This window comes from Cnephaeus nilssonii (assembly GCF_951640355.1).
Source record: "Cnephaeus nilssonii genome assembly, chromosome: 8".
NCBI classification, from domain to species: domain Eukaryota; kingdom Metazoa; phylum Chordata; class Mammalia; order Chiroptera; family Vespertilionidae; genus Cnephaeus; species Cnephaeus nilssonii.
This window is the reverse complement of record NC_137079.1, coordinates 9,592,660-9,614,062: the sequence shown is the minus strand read 5'-3', so window position 1 is coordinate 9,614,062 and position 21,403 is coordinate 9,592,660. Positions and strand designations below refer to the sequence as shown.

The 21,403-nt window shown below is 43.4% G+C and overlaps 1 protein-coding gene across 1 annotated transcript in view; it reads right to left on the bottom strand.

Moving 5' to 3' along the window:
• Positions 1 to 18,760, bottom strand: part of LOC307104099 (cytochrome P450 4V2-like) — a gene marked incomplete at its 3' end in the record, with an annotated part of 68,372 nt that extends 49,612 nt beyond the window's left edge. The window contains exons 1-8 of the mRNA XM_079778737.1: positions 18,532 to 18,760; positions 10,706 to 10,818; positions 9,238 to 9,323; positions 8,292 to 8,482; positions 7,843 to 7,912; positions 6,042 to 6,168; positions 3,801 to 3,986; positions 2,099 to 2,201 (exon numbers count right to left, since the gene is read on the bottom strand). Coding sequence (XP_079634863.1) covers positions 2,099 to 2,201; positions 3,801 to 3,986; positions 6,042 to 6,168; positions 7,843 to 7,912; positions 8,292 to 8,482; positions 9,238 to 9,323; positions 10,706 to 10,818; positions 18,532 to 18,745 — 1,090 coding nt within the window. The 5' untranslated portion in view covers positions 18,746 to 18,760. The remainder of the gene's footprint in view (positions 1 to 2,098; positions 2,202 to 3,800; positions 3,987 to 6,041; positions 6,169 to 7,842; positions 7,913 to 8,291; positions 8,483 to 9,237; positions 9,324 to 10,705; positions 10,819 to 18,531) is intronic.
• Between the last annotated feature and the right edge of the window lie 2,643 nt (positions 18,761 to 21,403).

Below are 21,403 nucleotides of genomic sequence, written 5' to 3'. Positions count from 1 at the left end.
AATGTATCAGGTGCTTTCTTATAATGAAACTAAATGTGAAGTTTACTTCAGTAACAAAAACAAAAACAAAGAGGAATGAATACTTATATCCCAATATCCAAAGATGAGTTGCTCAAAAAAATTTTAGAACTAATACTGGGGATAGAAGAGAAGTGAGGCACAATTAGCAAAAAGCATGAGAAGCAGCAGAATAAAAATTCTAGTAAAAATGGTGTCACTAATTATGTGAGATCCAAAAGCACTTGTGACACCTGCATTGGGCTAGAAATTGTAAAAACACAAACGTGGGAACACATTCCAAAAGAACCCGGGTTTCTAGAATACCCCATTTACCCACCAGAGGCAATCTGAGAGATTGAAACGGGAAAAATGAAATGATGACGGAAACAGCCCAGAAGTTTAGATGGTCTCCATTCTACAAGACAAAATCTTCCCTCTTGATATGAAAATCCAGTCCTCACACCATCTGGACATGAAATTCCTTTCCCAACTTCACCTCTCAATGGGTCCTAACAAATGTTCTGAATTCCACCTGTCCTTTAATGCTTACTATTATCTGCCAACGTGTCCACTCTGCCATTGTGCAACAGGAGCCTCTCTTTCCAGAATGCCTTCCACCTCCTCCTCTTTTCCTGCATTATTCCTTCCCCACTTTGCACCAGGAAAATCCATCAGATACCACTGTGTTGGTTGGCCAACCAACCTTTACCTTTCTTTACCCAACCATGGAAAGCCATATGACATCTGGTTAAACAAAGAATTAAGTTGATGGCACAATGCACAGTTCCTTTGTGGTAGGCTGGTCGTGACCCACAAATATATCAGGTCCTAATCCCTAGAACCTTTAAATATTGCTTTATTTGGGAAAAGGTGCTTTTAAAGATGTTATTAAGGATCTTAAAATGGAGAGATGATAGTGGATTATCCTGTTGGGCCATGAATGCCATCACAAATGTCATGATAAGGGAGAACAGAGGGAGATTTGACACAGACCCACAGAAGAGAAAGTGATGTGAAGATGGAGACAGAGATTTGAATGATGTGGCCATAAGCCAAGGTATGCTGGCAGTCACCAGTGCAGCCCTGCCAACACATTGATTTAACTCAGAGATACTGATCTGGGCCTTCTGGTGTCCAGAACTGTAGGAGAATAAACTTCTATTGTGCTAAGCCACCCAGTTTGCAGTATCTGTGACAGCAGTCAAAGGAGACTAATATTATCCTTTATCCACTCCTCCCCTGTGTTCTTGCCTTAAAGATAAACATGAGACCCAGAACAATGATCAAGAAAACAAAATCCAGCCCTAACTGGTTTGGCTCATTGGATAGAGCGTCAGCCTGCGAACTGAAGAGTCCCAGGTTCGATTCCAGTGAAGGGCATGTACCTTGGTTACAGGCACATCCCCAGTGGGCAGTGTGTAGGAGGCAGCTGATTGATATTTCTCTCTCATCGATGTTTCTAACTCTCTATCCCTCTCCCTTCCTCTCTGTAAAAAAATCAATAAAATATATTTAAAAAAACAAAAAAAAAACAAAACAAAATCCACGATGAGGAAAATGACAGAGAGAGAAAAGAGCAGGCCGGGATTCTTCCAACATTGCTATTGGCATCAGCCTAGGACTCCTTACCTACAGGTTACGGGTTGTGCAAAAGAAATTTATGTCTCATCAGCTTAACCCACAGCAGTCCTATATGGAACAGCTCTCCTGGACCCCGCTAACCAGCTTCACCTCACCTCTCTGCTCTCCACTAGCTCCTTCCTCATATCGCCCATGCACAAAGCCATGACTTGGTATTTTCTACACAGTGTCTGCTTCACCTATGAAGCAGCGAGTCCTTGAGGACAGTGACATTTGTCTGTGTAGCCCCAGCATCTAGCCTGGTGCAGTCACACGCCAAGCAATCAGCAAACGCCCCTAAACAAATGGTTGAGGTTTGGAAAGGACATTAGGTCTGGAAGGGGTCCCATATGGCAGCTTTCCTGCTTATTACAGTGTCTTTAGAACAGGCCCGACTGCTCTTTCTTAATGAGCAAGAACGCTATTTGCTTCAGTGACTTGCGACCTTCCGTGTAAGCAGTGAAGGGGCCATACGTACCAAACACTTCGTCCAGTTCATTGTCCACTTTTTTCTGGACTTCTGGATAACAACCCAATAGGTACAAGGCCCAGTTTATTCCAGCTGCAGTTGTGTCATGGCCCTACAATGTAAGAGAGAAAAAATAGCTTAGAAAGCAGAGTTCCATTGAGAAGGTTAGGGATGCTAGCTCTATTTTGAATTGTCTCTGGATTTGACAGCTGTGACGTGACTCCAGAAAGAACCAGTTAATTTTATACAGTATTTTACCTCCGTGGGGAACAAACCAATGAAACAATCCCTTTCAAGGGGACACCTCTGGGTATAGGGACATTTCAATAGGACAGAGTCACATACTTGGTAAGAGTGGCTGGGCTGGGCTAACAGGAGGCATTCCAAGGGAACTCCGTGCGCTGGACTGTTTTTGAGGAAATAAAAGTGTGACTTTCCTGAGCCAAGTGGCCAGATCTGCACTTCTCCACTGTCCCCCATTTGTACGGTCGGCTTTACCGGGACACCAGGGAGCACATGGGTGGTTCTGAGCAACAGACTCCACATCAAGATGTTGATAAATAGCTCCATTTAACTTTGCTGAGTTTAAGGCAAAATATCAAATATTTTGCAGAAATGAACTCAATTATTCTTCACAAAAAAAGCCTTGGGAGCCCGGCTGGTGTGACTCAGTGCTTGAAAATCCACCAATGAACCAGGAGGTCATGGTTCGATTCCTGGTCATGACACATGCTCAGGTTGTAGGATCGATCCTCAGTAGGGGACATGCAGGAGGCAGCTAATCACTGATTCTCTCTCATCATTGATGGTTCTGTCTCTCCCTCTTCCTTCAATAAAAATATATTTCTCTTAAATCAATAAAATAATATGTATTTTTAAAATCTCCGTGGGAGCTTGATACCACTATTCACATTTTAGAGATGACAAACTGAGGCCCCAAAAGATGCTAAATGCCTTTCCCAGGCCCGACCCAGAATAGGACCCTTGGAGTTTCTGATGACAAAGCAGAGTCCACACTCTTCACCTCGGGGAGCGTGGAGGATGTGGGGTGAGGAGACTCCAGCTCCAATGCTGAGGGTGACACCTGGACCTTATTCTCTGTCCGTTCAGTGTCTTTAGGCATCAGCCCCTCACTTCCTGTCCTCACCGCACCAGGACACTCCACATGCAAAATGGTAAGTTCTTCAGAAAAAAAACACATGTATTTGAAAAATAAAAAATAATATTATAACTCTTACTGGTCCATTTACCCTAAACAACACAAGTGACCATTGTAATATGTCATCTCCTGGGCAGAAGTCTCAGAAGCACTTGTTTTAGGTTCTCAGTTGAATTGTTGAGGACTTTTCTGAAATTTTAAAAAATATGTTTATAAGTGTCTGATGTTGGCATGATTGTATTTTCTCACACTTGCAATTTCTTTACAGAAATGACTCTGAACTCCAGACAAAAGCTGGCCCATGTCACTCAGTTGTTCAGCAAAGTCATAGAGGAAGTGCTCTTGCTAAAGAATTTTAATAGCTTCTCCTGAATTTGAAAATGAGCTTCCTGTTTTATTTTTGTCTGCGACCCAAAGGCAGCAAACACAAAGCACAGAGCCAACAAGTGCATTGGTGGAAGTGCGCAGGGCAAGAATCCGCCAGACCAGGAGCATAAAGGGCCTGGCATAGACATAGAAGCAAGGAACAGATGACATGACAACGCAAAATACCTCAAACATGAAAGTGTCCACTTCTTCTTGAATAGCCTCATGGCTTAGCTTGTTCCCTTCATCATCCATCACATTTAAAAGCAAGTCGAGGAAAGCCTTGCGTTTTCTGTTGGAGGGGGTCGTGCCCTTGTCATCACTTTTACATTCTTCATCTCTCTTTATTTCATTGGCCCGTTCATTGATGACCTGTATGATTTAAATGATCACATGCTTTTGTGTGGAATTTGATATGGCCTAATAGTCCATTTTCCTGTGAAAATATACTAGCTACTTTAACTGATTTTTTTCTAAGCCTTTCCTGTTCTGTCTCACTCAACAGGAACTTATTTTTTTGTGAAAATATAGTAAAGCTTTCTGTGAACATTTTTAGGGCGTTATTTGATAAGATTTTTGAAAACAAACTTAATTTCAGACAAATACATCATTTCCAAGGACTATTTTTGCAGCCTTTCCAACATGGGAATAGAGTAGTAGTCTCCTGAATAGGGCCCCAGCGAGTTGAAAGAGCTCATGAGAAAAAGTTGGGGTGGTGGAGAGAACACAATCTACACTAATAAAAGAGAAACATGCAAATTGACTGTCCCTCTGCTACGCCCACCAGCGAATCAGGGTGAGTATGCAAATTAACCCAACAAAGATGGCGGTTAATTTGTATATGCAGGTGGCCCGAAGACTGAAGAAAGCATAGAAGGAGGCCAAGTGTTACAGAAGGGAGCAAAGCGGTAAAGGGATTGAGGCAGTGGAGACGGGAGGGACCTCTGGCCGCAGGAAGCCCTATTCTTGCAGGAATCTTTCTGCAATGGACCTCTAGTCTTTATATAACAGACTAATTATAGATCACTCTAATGACGTGTTGTATTGGAGAAAAGAATCACCCTGTATGCTTGCCGCTCCTTCTGCCTAGAATGCTCTTGCCTCAGAAGCCAGCATGACTAGCTTCCTCCCTAGTTTTAGATCTCCGCTGCCCACTGTCACACTGTCAGGGTCATTGCTACCCTAGTCCCTGGCACACACTCTCTCCCTAAGCCTACTTTACTTTTTTTCCATTTGGCTTCCCACCTGGCATTGTATTTGTTATTTAGTGACTTTCTCCTCCAACTGCAATGTAGCAGCAAATTTGCCTTTATTCATTCATATATTTCCAACCTTTAGAACACTGCTTGGCATTTTAGAAATGTCCATCAGGTATGTGTTGAATGAGTAAATGAATGAAAGCCCCTGAGCTTAATTTGGTTACACATTCCAACTTTCTCCTCCTTTCAGGCAATCGTCCAAACCTGCTTCTGCTTTGAATGAACAGATCCCAAGTTCCATTAAGACAAGCACCATGTCCTCTCTTTGATTCTTGGTGGAACCCCTGGTGCCTGACACTTAGTATGCAATTTTTGATATTATCCATCCAATCTGGAATTCATTCATTATTGATATTGATATTAATGCATGAAATTTGAAGACAAGTGTAATTGTACCTAAAAATACAAACTGTTCACCGTTCACCTCTTGCCAGGCAATTATGCTATACTCCACTGAGGGCAGCTCACTCCCACATCTCATTCATCTAACATCTAGGGACTCTACCACTTGATCTGTTGGTGGAGGCAGTACCTCACTGTCAGGAAGCAATGCCATCATATTTTAAACTAAAATTTACAGCAAAGGATAAATATAATTACTTTGGCACTTTTGTCTGTACGTATAACTTACCATGCATTTTTTTCAATTAAAATTTGCCTTTTCATAAACATATGTTTAATGCAAAGACAGACTATATCCAGAACATTACTATTTCCTTGTCATTAATAATTAAATAGTAATATCTAGTTAATTTTTATCTTTTCCAGTTTAAGACACTGCTATAAATGCCCTTTTTCTTGGAAAACCATTGCTTAATCCAAACATTTTTCCGAAGATTCTTATAACGCAGATCCCTGTGTCTTTATTCTCTTAGCATAGCACCCAGTTTGTTAATAAACTATCATAGCTCATATCACATTTTGTAATTATTTATTTATAGACAACCTACCCAGTAGACTAACCTCCCCAGTAGGGAACATTAATGACTGGATATGTTAACAAACATAGGAGTCATGCACTTATAAAAGTTCTAGAAAGTGATAGTGGTAGGGGTTGCACAACATTGTTAATGCACCTAATGCCACTGAATGGTACACTTAAAAAGGATATTATGATAAATTTTATGTTATGTATGTTTGACCACAATAAAATAAAATGAGGACTTACATTGTTGGTAAAATTATGTAAGATCTGTAGGTTCCTTTTGTGGTCCCATCCTTCTTTAAACAAAAGGTACAAAACTTCATGCCAGAACCAAATTGTCCTCATTCTTCGATGTATCAAATCACTCATGCTATAAACGGGGTGCAAATGTATCAGCTGATATATCAAAAAGTGCATTGCCTGAGTACCTATTTGGTGCCTGGTCTCAATGAGGGTAATATGTGGCAATCATGATAATTTGTCTTAGCGGCTTCTAAGAGCTCTATGCTTTGTGCTCAACAATGAAGGCATGGGCTATTACACATCCAAGGAAGCTTAAGAATTAAATGGGTCCTTTAGAGGAATAAAGAATCCATTACAAAACATCCTCACTAGATAGCCATCTGATCTCTCCTTCCATTTCTCCGGGAAGAGTTCCGGACCTCCCCGAGCTGCCTGTAGCTCTTATACCACAGGGTGGGATGAAATCTGCCTGTTTAATGTCCACACATTTGCTTGATCACTCCTCTGGCTGTCCTCTTCTGCAGTAAAGTGCCCCTCTGTCACATTCCTGTCCCGAGTCCCTCCCTCAACATTTCCAGTGATGGAGCAGGAAGACCTAGACATGATCTCCTCCTTTGAGAGCAGCTTCCAGGCCAATTCTGCAGAGTGGCCTTTTCTGGTCACTCAATCTGTGGGCCCTATTGCTTTTTTCTTCTCGAATATCAACTTTATTTTTTCTTTTTAAGCAATTATTATAGTTTATAAGTTTATACTTATTTGTTTTGATGCTTGTTGCCCTGTTATTCTGTTCTGTGGACCACTATAATACTAGTCAGTATCTTATGTAATGAATGGCAGATTATATCCTATATATTAAAAGCCTAATATGTTGAGTGTCTGGTCATCCAGTAGGCCATTCAACCAATCAAAATGTAATATAGTAATGATATGCTAAGGCCACTCAACTGCTCACTATGATGTGCACTGACCACCAGGGGGCAGATACTCCAACCCTTACCTTGGCTTGCTGCTGGGGTCAGGAAGATAGGGACTGAACAAGATGGGCCAGACACACCCTGGAACCCTCCTGGGTTCCCTTCCTGGCTGGTCAACTTCCTGCAAACCTCCCTTGCATGATTGTGCACCGGTGGTGTCCCTCGGCCTAGCCTGTGGTGTCCTGCAATCTGGGCAGGGGACACTCCCACCCCCTGCCGAGTGCACGAATTTCATGCACTGGACCTCTAGTATGGTAATATGTGTTAAAATGAAATGGGCAGTGGACTTAAAGACAGAATTCCTCAAATCAAACTCTGGCCTTGCCTTTTAATAGTTGAATAAGCTCAGCAATTTTTCAAATAAATGGACTACTTCAATTAAAAAATAATACACATTCAGTGCAGAAAATATGGGAAGAGAGAATTAATAACAACATAAAAAAAGAAGAGGAGAACATAACACAAAACAATAACACAACTAACATTCTGGAATAATATCTACAATTTTTTAATAAATAATTTTTATGCCTAGTGGCTATAATGCTAAAATATTGTTTTTATCTTTATTTTATCACTAAGCATCATAATGTAATTGCTGAATATATCATAAAATCATTTAAAATTATACCATAGCCTGGGGCACCATAATTTATACAATAAATGCCCTACTGTTAAAATACATACATCAATGATTAGGTTGATTTTTAGTGCAATATTTCAATGGAAAACAATGAAAAAGATACAACACAGACAAAAAATTATTAGAGATATTTTTTAAAGCTTGAATCAATAACCGTTTTAAAAATAATTAGAAGGGCTCCGTTTACCTATAAACTGCACGGACATACTCAGAATCATCATTAGTCTGAGCATCAATATTCTTGCCCATAGCTGTTTCTGCAAAATATGGGTGAGAAGCAACCATTCATTTCATGCACATGCCTTGTGTTTAATTTCCAGTGGCAAACACTTGAAAAAAGACATAAATTCTTATATATGTTAGAATTGTTCCCTTCCCCTTTCACTCTTGCACCTTTTGTTTCTCCTACTCCCTGTTCCTGCTCCTCCTTCCCTCTGACCTTCCTGGCAGGTTGGCTCTGCTCAAAGCCCTAGCAGTGAGCACTGCTTCTCAGGAGCCCAGTTTAGCAGAAGGACCACCCCAAGGAAGCCAATGTCCTTTCTAACCCCTTCATTTGCTTCCCAGTGAAATGTTATTTTCTATTTGGGCCATTTTCTGTTTACACCATAGCTCTAGAAACAAATCAATGAGACTTACCACAGATGATATCTAAGGCACAAAGAGTGATGTAAAAAAAGCAGTTAAATTTTTCTCCGTCAACATGTTTTTCAAGCTTTTTAACCAATATGTTGGCTTGTTCATTCATGACATCTAAGAACTCTTCCAGAATGGTAAAATGGAAAGTGGGTGTTAACATTTTTCTCCTGGAGCGCCATTTGTTTCCAGTACTAGAAATGCAAGACATGGTTACAAAGGAGAGAAAAGCAACATCCAAAAGAAATAAAGCATAGTCAAGACAACAAATTCTTCCTAATCTAGATTCCTAAACGCTTTGGTCAGAATGTCAAGGGGAGATTCATATACAGTTACAGAATGGGCATATTTTAGATATCCTTCTATATTACTAATATTTAAAAGAGCACTCATCAAAATTGAAAATTTTAAGAAGTTTTCTAGATTTCTAAGTTCTGAGTTTCCAAAACTTAGAAATTTCCCCCCTTTAGCCAACCTTAACCCTCTGAGGATCAAGGAGCTCCATGAGTCTACTTTGATCTCTAACATCGTTGACGTCTCCGAAGTCCCCACCGAAGTCCTGTTTCCCTTTCTCAGTTCATGGGGTCCTGTTGCTGGACGGCAGCGCAAGGACTGAAGTTACTGTGCTCCGCTCACTTCTCTGAGGACGACTGCCGTTTTCATTGGATTTTCAAGATTTCCCTGCTCAGAACTCCCCTGTGCCGTACTCCCTTTATACATTGGCACTTTCTAACCCTCCTTGGAACACTGGTGATCATCATGATTGAATGCCATGGCTGGAGATTACTCTACACCCTGGGTTCCTGTCTCTCAAAGGCCCATTATCACCCAACCTTTTCAGCTTCTCTCTACTACCCGACAGCACATTCTTGCTATAGGAGAACTACCTCACGTCAATGCCTGACATAAGTTACGCACAATACAGCTTTACCGATTTACACTGACTTACCTTGTAAGAAGTCCTAGGCCAAGCCATGGTTGTACGAACCTGTACAGTTGAGACTTGTCAATTTGCTTTGAGCTACTTAAAATTACCTTAGAAAGAAAGAAAAGAATAATGAGAGACAGAGATATGAAAGCCACCTTAATTATAAGAATACTGGGCTAGAACACAACTACTTTCTAAAGTAACATTTCATAACAATTACTTCATTGTGGTTCGTTTTCATTACTATGACTCAAAGAAATTCAATTAGAGTTTGGAGCATACAACTGTCACTCACTCTTGGAGACTAGCTGGAGTTGACTGAAAGGAAAATGTCCAAGAGAATTCCCTGACTCCTGCCCTGAATTAGGAGCCAAGTGGAGTTGTATTTTGAGGGTAGGAGTGAGGGAAGGGAAAGTGGGTGAATCAAAGGATGACCACATTTAGGGAGATGGAAATCACAAGTTCATGATCAGGTATGTTGATTTGGAGACATTCAAGTTGCCATAGTCTGAAAGCAGGTATGCAGCTCAGGATTAAGGCTTATACTAGGTACACATTTGAATGTCTCCAGGGTACAAGTAGCACTGGGAACCATGGGTATAGTTAGGTTGCCTGGAGCCAAAGTAAAGCAGAAGAGATGAGCATGTGCACAAAATGCTTCTCCGGCTTCTTGCTGCAGTTCCCTGCTTTGGAAGATCTCTATCCACATATACTAAGCCCACTATACTAGGCCAGCAATGGCTGAAACCCACATGTGGCCCTCTCACTGTCTCCTCTGGGCCAGTAGATTCTGCAGTGTGGTACCAGAGACACTCTAAGAGTTTTACACAATGTGTAAGAAAGATGTATCCAAGCCCAACAACCCTAGGAAATTCTGCTGTTAATTTTGCTCCATCAAGAGAAGGTCTGTTTATTCCATTTTTACTTCCTGACCCAAATCCTTTATCATCAAACCATCAGATAATGCCCCCAATGTCATGATAATAAGTAAAAGAAAGGTAAACATTTTTCAAGATTAATTTCAATAGCATGAATTAATAACATCTTCCCCATCAATATCAGATTAGTGACCTCTTTAAAAAATTAACTTGAAACAATAAAAGTATAATGGATACTCTCAGCATCTTAAGGGGAACACATATGTTTTATTAGTCTTATATTTTTGTAATCTTAAAACAGTGCCTGGCAAATGATATGAGCTCACCTTGCAGAATAATCTATTTATGCTTCTGTTCAACTGAAGACTTCCCAAAAAAGGAGGACAAATATATTACTTGATACCAAATGTGTATAGACATGTAGAAGCTGTTACTCTTCCCAGAACTCAGATTATATCTGGAAAGCATTAAATGGCACCTTCACAAATGGAATGCTCATTGCATTATTTTTACTAATGAATATAAGGACATATATTTTCTGTTTATTCTGATGAAATTCTCACACCATAAATTATACAGTGAAACATTGATCACAGTCACCATCAACTCACCTCTATAGTTTCGGCCTTATACATGGCTATTACTGGTACTGTACCAAGCCAGAGTTTTAGCATTGGCACATGTCTGTTGTGTTCCGTGTAATGAATCACCTGCTGGAAAAACTCTAGGAGAAAATATTTAATTTTAAATAAGTTCCTTACTGTGTCTTTTTGGGTTTTTTACTCTTTTTACTTGGGGCAACTTATTCAGTATCTCCCAGATCTTTCACATATTGAAGCTAAAGCTCAGAGTTGTCCTTACTAAATTATTAATGCATGAATTATGAGGCTAATTTAAATATGAATGATATATGTGCAACAACCTGGTTAACTGAGAAATGCCAAGCACTGTGGATATTTCTGGTGAGCCTTATGACATGCCTTTCCCAAGAACACTGAGGTTGTTCAGTTTCTCCTGACCTGCTTCAGGCTTTGCTTCTATAGAAAGGGAAACCTGTCCCAACTCTCCAGCCCTGGTAGATAGATGCTTCCCTTTCACCCTCTCTAAAACAGTATTGAAGTTCCTCAACAAACTGAGATTAGAGCTCCTATATGATCCAGCAATTCTTCTTCTGGGTATTTATCTGAAGAACATGAAAACACTAATTCAAAAAGATATATGCACCCCAATGTTAATTGCAGCATTACTTATAATAGCCAGGATATGGAAGCAACCTTAGGTGCCTATCAATGGATGAATGGATAAAGAAGATGTGACAATAATGGACCAGCTGGCATGCCTTGGTAGTTGAGTTTTGGCCAGGTCAGGACATATGCCTGTGTTGCAGGCTCAACCCCCAGTGTGGGGCATGCAGAAGGCATCCAATCAATGATTCTCTCTCATCACTGATGTTTCTCTCTCTCTCCCCCTCCCTTCCACTCCAAAATCAATAATATATATATATATATATATATATATATATATATATATATATATGTATCCTACCTAATAATAGGGTAATATGCAAATAACCATCACTCCGCTACGCCCACGATTGGGCAGCAGGAGGCTTGGGGGCGGGACTCGGGGTGGCCTATCCGGTCATTGAGAGGCGCAGGGCACAGGACTCGCGAGTCCCGCCCCCTGCGCCTCTCAACAGCCGGATGGGTGGTGGCGCAGGGGGCGGGACTCGCAAGTCCCACCCCCCACGCCTCTCAAAGACCAGATCAGTGGCCGCTGAGGGGGGCTGCCGTGGATCCCCGGCTCCCCTGCCATCGAAAGCGGGGAGACGGAGTGGACACCCGGCTGCCCTGCCATCTAAAGTGGGGAGCCGGGTGTCCGCTCTGGCTCCAAGGCCAAAAAGCGGGGAGCCAGTGTACTTGCCAGAGTCCATTAAGCAGGCCAAGGAGCTGGACCTTGCAGGACTGAGCCTACAACCCCTCTTCAGCTTGAGCTTTGAGGAGGAGGAGCTGCAGCAGCTGAGGCTGGTGGGACAGCATCAAGCAGTACCGCTCACAGGCGACCATCTTTGAGATCAACGCCTCCAGCCGGGACCTGAGCAGCCAGGTGATGTGGGCCAAGTGGCAGAAGGACTTCAAGGCCATCGCCAGCTTCCGGCAGGGCCGGCAGGAGCGGCAGGAAGGCCTGACTGGTCCAGCCCCAAGCTGCCAGTGTGGCAGGCGGAGCAACCTGGGAAAGAGGAGGATGAGGAGGAGGAGGTGGAGGGAGAGAGCATGGAGGATGTCTCATAGAGGTTGTGGGCCGAAAACGGCAACAGCCAGGACCTGAACAGGGAGCCAAGAGGTGGAAGGAGGAGGCCCAGCAGCTGGATCAGGATTTCTATGTCCCCTATCAGCTCAAAGATTTCGACAGTGAATGGGTCCTAAGCGTTGGTGGGGACCAGAGGTGCCTTTGAGCAGCAGGTGGCTGGTGCTGTCCTGGACCTGATGGGGGGCGAAGCCCAGAACCTGACCAGGGGCTGGCAGCAGCTCAAGTGGGACTGGAAGAAGAAGCAGTTTGTGGGACAATCAGGACAAGAGGACAAGAAGAAGATCAAGACAGAAAGTGGTCGCTACATCAGCAGCTCCTACAGGCGGGACCTCTACCAGATGTGGAAGCAGAAACAGAAAATTGCCATATGCTCAACATCTGAGCCCCAGTGGGCTGCCAGCAGTTGGCCCTGTTGGCAGCGCTATTTCGGCCTGATCAGGTCGGGGCATGTGCAGGAGGCAACCAATTGATATGTCTTTCTCACATCCATGTTTCTCTCTCTGCCTCTCTCTTTCCCTTCTACTCTAAAAATCAATGAAAAATGTCCTTAGGTGAGGATTAACAAAAAAACCAACAGTGCATACATACACACATATACAAAGATACATGAATATTGGAGGGTTGGGGAGCAGGGCCCCATAAGTGCACAAATTTTGTGCACCAGGCCTCTAGTATATATATATAAAGATAAAATATTGTCATTTGTGATAACATGTATGTTTCTTAAGGGTATTACGCTAAGTGAAACAAGTCAGACAGACAAGGACAAAAACAGGCTGATTTAACTCATATATAAAATATAAAACGAAAAAGTAACAAACGAACAAATATAACAAAATAAAACCAAATTCAAGGATACAGGCAACAGAATAGTGGTTTCAGAGAAGAAGGAGAGTGGATAGAGGGCAAAGTAGGTAAATGGGGTTAAACAAATGGTAATAGATGGAAACTAGACTTTTGGTTGTGAGCACCCAAAAGAGTATACAGACATCAAATTATACTATTGTACACCTGAAATCGTGATAATGTTATTACCAATGTTACCTCAAGAAAAAAAAATAATTTAAAAAAACTCGTCTGTTTTACTAATCCTTCAACTTCTCAAATGTCTCAGGGCCTCTACAGAACCTCTTCCCTTTGTAGGAAACTCTTATTCCTACTGCTTTATTTCTAATAACACTTACTTATTCTTCAAGTTTCATCTTAAATGTGATTTTGCTGCAAAGTCTTCTCTGATATTCTAAAACAGATTTATGGTAATATAAATTCCCACGTTGACTCCCATTTCTAGTACAAGCACCAGATCTCAGTATTTCTAAATACTGTCCTACAATAAAATAAACCAATTCTCCTTTGAGAAGTCATTGATTTTAGGGCTAAGGCAGAGAAAAATACCAGAAGGGTAGAATATATTACGGTGCCAGAAAATAAGGAAGTGCTCAAAAAATGATGGGGCCATGTTGTAACACCAAGCAGCCAACCTAAAAAGCTCCTAATACTCCAAACTGGAACAATTTGTGCAACAGAATAAGTAATGATAGAATTAGTTTGTATCATTTCTCTAGTCAATACCTTATAGTTTCCAGTGTATAGGACTTTCACCTCCTTGGTTAAATTTATTCAGGGTATTTTATTCAAATGTAAATGGGGCTGTTTCCTTAATTTCTCTTCCTGATAGTCCATTGTTAGCATAAAGAAATTCAAGTGATTTTTGTATATTGATTCTATATCCTGGAACTTTAATAAATTTAGGTATTAATTCTAACATTTTTGGGAGGTGGAATATCTAGGGTTTCCTATATGAACAATCATGCCATCTGCATTCTTTTTCTTGTCTAAATGTTCTAACTGGGACCTATAATACTATGTTGAATAAAGTGGTGAGAGTGAACATCCTTGTCTTCCTGATCTCAGAGGGAAAGCTTTCAACATCACATATGGTGTTCTTGCCAAAAATGCATAACCTCAATGAAACTCTGAAAAAACAAGAGACAAATCCAAACTGAGAGTGATTCTACACAATACCTGTCTCAGAAAATGTGTCAAGGTCTTGATGTATATGGAAAGACTGATAAATGATCACAGATTAGAAACAATTAATATTGAAGAGCATAACACAAGGAAGCACAACTACTACATGCCAGGTGTGATTTTGAATTGAGTCATGGAACAGAAAAAGAACACTAGGAAGTGTTGTAAAATTCAAATAAGGGCTGGAGTATTATTAAGAACATTGGACAAATAATAATTTTCTAGTTTTGATAATGATACTAATTGTGTAAAATAACACCATCAGAGAAAACTTGCTGGGTGTATGGCATATGCAAACTCTATATTATTTTTACAACTTTCCTGTAGTTCTAATATAATTTGAATAAGTAAAAGTTTATAATGAAGGGGAGTTTTATTATTCTGAAGCTGAAGAATAAAAAGTAAGCTGGAGGAAGATTAAAAAATATTTTGTTAGTAGAAGAGAAACACATACACATAATATCTATATATATAAAAGCCTAATATGCAAAGTGTCCTTTCGGGAGTTCAACCAACTGGGAGTTCCATTGCTTGCTATGACATGTGCTGACCACCAGGGGACAGTGCAGAATGAAGGCAGGCCCAGGGTGGTGGCCAGCAGCTACTAGGGACCCTATCCATGCACAAATTTCATCACTGGGTCCCTAGTCCTATCTAATAAAAGAGTGATATGCAAATTAAGCATCACTTCACTACACCCACAAGCCACACCCACCAGCCAATCAGGAACAAGTATGCAAATTAACCCAACCAAGATGGCTGTGCTCACGGAGTGAGCAGGAGGCTTGGGTTTCCCCAGCAATGGAGGAAGCCAAGCTTTCTGCACTCCCTGGCAGGCCCAGGCCTCCATTCAAGGCTACAAAGTTTCAATTATAGAAGATAAATAAATCCCAACAAAAATGGCGGCAGCCATGGAGCTGGAAAGAGCAGGAGGCTTGAGTTGACCCCAGCGATGGAGGAAGCCAAGCTTTCTGCGCACCCTGCCAGCCCAGGCTTCCACTCAAGGCTACGAAGTTTCAATTATAGAAGATAAATAAATCCCAACAAAAATGGCTGTGGCTGTGGATTAAGCAGGAGGCTTGGCTCCGCTCAAGGTTACAAAGTTTCAATTATAGAAGATAAATAAATCCCAGATATCAGGGCCTCCGCTTGGGTCGCCAGGGCATGTGACCGGCCTGCAAACCACCACAGGCCCCTCGCCCAGGCTGCCCCATGTCCCAAGGGAACCCCCAACCTGATCTGGGACACCCTTCAGGGAAAACCAGCTGGCCCCCACCCGTGCACCAGGCCTCTATTCCATCTAATAAAAGAGTAATATGCAAATTGACCATCACTCCAACACACAAGATGGCTGCCCCCATGTGGATACAAGATGGCTGCCACAGGATGGCTAACAGAGGAGGGCAGTTGGGAGGGACCAGGCCTGCAGGGAGGGCAGTCAGGGGCAAACAGGCTGGCAGGGGAGCAGTTACGCATCAATAAGGCTGGCAGGGGACTTGTTAGCGGGTGATCAGGCTGGCAGGCAGAAGCAGTTAGGGTCAATCAGGAAGGCAGGCAGGTGAGCAGTTGGGAACCAGCAGTCCTGGATTGTGAGGGATGTCCAACTGCCCTACTGGGATCGGGCCTAAACGGGCAGTCGGACATCCCTCAAGGGGTCCCAGATTGGAGAAGGTGCAGGCTGGGCTGAGGGACACAAATGCCACCCCCCCTCCCCCCGCCCCGTGCACAACTCCTCGCCAAAAAGAGTATGATGAGATTTCTTAAGTATATTGTTTCCTGTTGGGCAGGAGGGGCCTATATTTCTACACCATTATTTTTTAATATTATAAAGCCTTTGGGTAGAAGGGAAGATTAGCTCTGCCTTTAGCGTTCGTCATGATGATTTTTACAAATGTAGTTTTCATATAACAAAATTTGCTGCATCACTTGCAACATTAGTCACATTGATGTTTGGTTGGTTAAAGGTTTACTTGGATTTCTTTGGCCAGAAACATTTTTTATATTTTGGTAACACTCTCCCATGAGGCTTCATGTATTCCTGTGAAGTTGAAATGACAGCATTATTTTTATTTGGAGAAAGGAAAGTGGAAAAGAAATAATCCTTTGGAATTGATGTTCAGTCTATAAAACTTCTTCAATTAAGCTGAGGGCTGATTGGATTCTAGTTCTGGGCTCATTTAAAAATATGTCATTTGGCCCTAATAGGTTTGGCTCATTGGATAGAGCCTTGGCCTATGGACTGAAGGGTCCCGGGTTTGATTCTGGTCAAGGGCATGTACCTTGTTGGGACACATTCCCAGTGGGAGGTGTGAAAGAGGCAGCTAATCAATGTTTCTAACACTCTGTCTCTCTCCCTTCCTCTCTGTAAAAAAAATCAATAAAATATATTTTAAAAATATATATCATTTGGGGCAAATCTTTTCAGTTCTGGGTATCTCAACTTATACAGCCATGAAGATGAAGTTCTAAGATCTAACTCACCCTCCCTCATGGGGGATGCAAACATCAGGGACTTTTAAGAGCTTTCTAACTTAAAGTGATCCCTCTACCCCTATCATAACATAACGTAAAGCTATCTCTTCAAAAGATGATTTCAATAAAAGAACGATTCACTCTTTAACAAATAAGATTTCTGAAACTTGCTGTATGACTTTTGGGGCAGGCCTTGATGAAAAGCATCATAATTCATTGTTGTTATGTATCCTCCACAGAAGGGCCAAGGAGGAATGACAGTTGTGGTGAAGTCTTGTGATTTCTGGAGGGAGAGGCTCTGTTCTCAAGTGCATTTCTGGTACCTTATTTTGGAGAAAGAGAGAGAGAGATAGAGAGAGATAGAGAGATAGAGAGAGAGAGAGAGAGAGAGAGAAAGAGAGAGAAAGAGAGAGAGGGAGAGAGAGACTAAGTTATAATTTGTGTCTGCCTTTAGGACTTTAACAGTAAAGAGAGAAGAAAAAACAGGTGGTGTTTTTTGTTGTGGTTGTTTTCTTATTAAATATATTTTTATTGATTTCAGAGAGGAAGGGAGAGGGAGAGAAATAGAAACATCAATAATGAGAGAGAATCATTGATCAGCTGCCTCCTGCACGCCCCCCACTGGGGATGGAGCCTGCAACCCAGGCATATGCTCATTTTTTTTTTTAGTTTCTCTATTGATTAAGGTGTCACATATTTGTCCTCATCCCCCCATTCCCATCCCAAACCCCTCCCCACGCATGCCCCCACCCCCCTGTTGTCAGTGAGAACTGGTTAGGCTTATATGCATGCATACAAGTCCTTTGGTTGATCTCTCCCCCTTACCCCCAACCTCCCCTACCTTCCCTCTGAGGTTTGACAGTCTGATCGATGCTTCCCTGTCTCCAGGTCTGTACTTGTTCATCAGTTTATGTTGTTCATTATTTCCCCTAGATGAGTGAGATCATGTGATACTAGAAATACACTTATAAGAACCGAAAATGAGACAAGCAATAATGGTTATGCTGAGAGGCAAATGAATCAGTCTGTAGTGAGTGTCTTTCTGGGCCAACAGTTCTTTTGAGTCCCAATTTCAATGTCAAACAGTTCCTTATGTGTACATGTCAGCAATGATATTTCAGTTCTGGATGGTGGACAAATGGTGGTGATGCAGGTCCGACCCTCTCTGGTTTGTTCCTGGGCAACCTGCAGCAACGCACAGCTGCTGACTGCTAGTATGGCAAGGAGTCCTCAGCGTCCTCTTTCTCTGCTCTTGACCAGAATCAAACCTGAGACCCTCCAGTCCTCACGCCAAAGCTCTATCCACTGAGCCAAGCCGGCTAGGGCTACAGGCAGTGGTTTAAGATAGCAGCAGCCAGGAGTTGGGAAATGAGAAGAGAAAAGGCAGAAAGACAGGCGTTTAGAAACACTGCACTCATATGTAATGAAAACTGGAGAGAGCTGGGAACCCATTATCCAGGGGGTGGTAGAGGCGCCCCTCACCCAGCAGCCTGCATCTCCAGTCCCGTGCTCCAGGAGGGTAAGCAGGTGGTGCTCAGGAGGTGCTCCCCGCGCCTGGGTTCCCTGCAAGGGGCCCAACAGCCCGTGGCGGGGATGGGGCCCGCTTGGGCGCCAAGTCCCTTACCTTTCCCTCCTTGCTCCAGGATCAGTATGTGTCCCACAAAGGGGTAGGCGCCCGAAATGCTGGGGATGGGCCTCATTTGCAGCCAGTTATGCGCATAGCTCGCCATCATCTGCAGGAAGCTCAGGATGAGGGTGGCGCCCGCCAGGGTGAGGGCGCTGAGCGAGCCCCAGAGCAGCAGCTTCTGCCCGACAGGCACCAGCCAGACGGTCACCATCGCGCCAGCTGTCTGCTCCTCCCGGGGACTGAGGCCCAGAACCTTGGAGCAGGGAGCTTAGGTCCAGGGGGTGGTCCAGCCCCTGCAATTCAAGTGCGGGGCCCTGGGAGGAGTCCCGCAATTCCCGGGGGCGGGCGCGGCGGGCCGGGAGGGTGGGGAAGGGGGTGGCGCCAGGCCCAATCGCCTCTCCCTCCTCTGGCAACCTGTAGGCACCAGCCCAGGAGCCAGAAAGCTGGACTTCGCGCGCTGGGACCGCCCTGCCCGCTGGGGACCGGGTTGGAGCCTCCCAGGCTGGGAGGACAGCGCCCCCGGGTTGTCATTGTGCAGACAAACGCCTACGTAGTGCGCACGGGAACACAGATGCTGAAGGCAGAGTGTGCTGAGCAGAAATGAAGGCACTTGGGTGGCCTGGGGGGGAGAATGGGGTGCAATTGAGGGCAATTTCAGGATGGAGAGGCGCACTGGGGCTGGGGTGGGCTGATCCCCCTTAAGGAGGGAGCGGTATGTTTTAGAATGGAAGTAAAGGGGCACCGGGTTTGAAGTTCGGTTTGGGGGTTAGTTTTTCCCTGGCTGGGCGCCTAGCCTCCTGATGCTTCCTTGCGCAACCAGGAGTGTCTTGTGCTCTCCTGGGACTGGCTGGGAGCTGAGGTGGGTTGCATCCTGGCTGAGCTTCTGGGACATTCAGAACAGCTCCCTACTTTGACCTGGGACTCCAACCTGAGGGAGTAGGTGAAATTCGTCAGGTCACGGGAGAGCTGAATAATGTTGTTGTGATCCCAATGGTTTCCAAATTATCCTCGGGACCAAGAGAACATGGGGCGGGTAGGAGAATGAAGGGCAAGGTCTCTGGAAGAGGTAGAGATAAGAGATGCTGGCAGAGCGGGGGTTGGATAAAGGAACAGTCATTATGAAGTAACTCTCAAAGACAAACCACTGAGCCCCTGGAAGGGAGGAAGGAAAAGGGAATGATGGTGAGAAGGGTGCCCCAATCCTGCCCGATGGCTGTGTTCACTGACAACGAATTTTCCTTCTTCAGGTAGCGGGACCCCAATCCTGACTCTGGTTCTCTTTTCTGCAGGCGATCCTTCCTACAAAGGCGCTGGGCTAGGAGTGTCCTCTCCTAGGAGCAGGTCCATAGTGACAGGGAAGGCGCCCAGGGAGATGACATAAGTTGAGAAACGCCCTGGATCCCTACTTTGCTCAATCCCCTCCGTTTTCCTTGCAGCTCCTGTACAGGCGGCAGGGCCTCTTCAGGGCAGAGAAAAGCATGCTTCAGGCTTTTCTCCAACTGATTTTTTTTTAAAAGTCATCTATCTGCACTGACATGGAAAAAGGTTCAGGAAATAGTAAGTGAAAGATGAACCTTAAAGCTGCTGAACAGAGTACATAATGTAATGCCATCTTTGGGGTGAAAAAAAGTTTAGTTCTCTGCAGCTAGACTAATGTCTGGGAGGAAAAACACTGGTCAACCTTATGGGATGTCCACGAGAAGAACTTACATTCTTTATGTTATTCACTTTGATATTATTTCATCTGTTTAAGACTTTACAATATATTTTCTTTAATATCGTTAAGTAGACCACCTCTCTCTAAAAGGCTACCACAGCTATGAAACTATGGGATTTGTCTGTATCTGACTCTCTGCTCATCTCTGTGGACAAAACAGGGAATATGTAACCACTCCCCTCAAGAAGAGTAGAAGGGAGAGGGCGGAGTGCTTCAGGCAGCAGCCAACAGGAGCAGGAAGTGCTCCAAAGCAGAGAAGGGTGTGATGGGTTCAAGAAAGTGTGCGGGGGACCCCTGCTTGGATCACAGGGTGGCTCAGGGTGACCAGGACAAGACGATGTTCCCAAGTAGCATGGAACAGCTTGAATGCACCTTGACTCCCAGGCTGAGAAATTGTCTCTTTATTTTCAAGGCAATTTGTGGGTGAGAAAGAGAGCACCGAGGTTTTTTTGAAAAGGGACAAGAAAACAAAAGCCTTGTCTCTCTGTTCCCTGAGTCCTCGTTCTCATCCTATTTGTTACCAGAAAGGAGCCAATGCCCACAATTTCAGACTGGACTGGTCAGATGGCCAGGCATGAGAGAAGCCCATGGCGACACCCTTCTCTCCTGGCAACCAAGTTCACAGTGTTGTGCCTTCGAATGTCCACCCTGAAACATAATGAATGTGTAGGGAGCATGGCATTGCCAAGGTGAAGACCGTCTACCTACATTTATCACCGCTATGTCAGCTTCATGGCACTCATCCGGCTGAGTAAGAAGTTGACTCCTAACTTTGTCTCTTGAAGATTCTTTCTGTATTAAAGGACAACTTACTTTCCCCTTGGAAGTTCTTTGCTACTCTCCCCTGCTTGAAATACATGCCTTTGAAAGTTAAAGTCATGGGCCAGAATAAGTTATAAACCAAAGCAAAGCTTTGTAAATGTTAACACTTTGATTTCCTTAAAATATCTGTCACTTGGAATGATACCTAATATGGAAAATTCCTAATTTAGATTAAAAAAAATAAATGCTGGCTACATATAAAACTACTAGAGGCCCGGTGCATAAAATTCATGCATGGGGATTGTGTGTCCCTCAGCCAAGCCTGCACCCTATCCAATCTGGGATCCCCCTCACAATTCAGACTGCTGACTCCCAACTGCTCACCTGCCT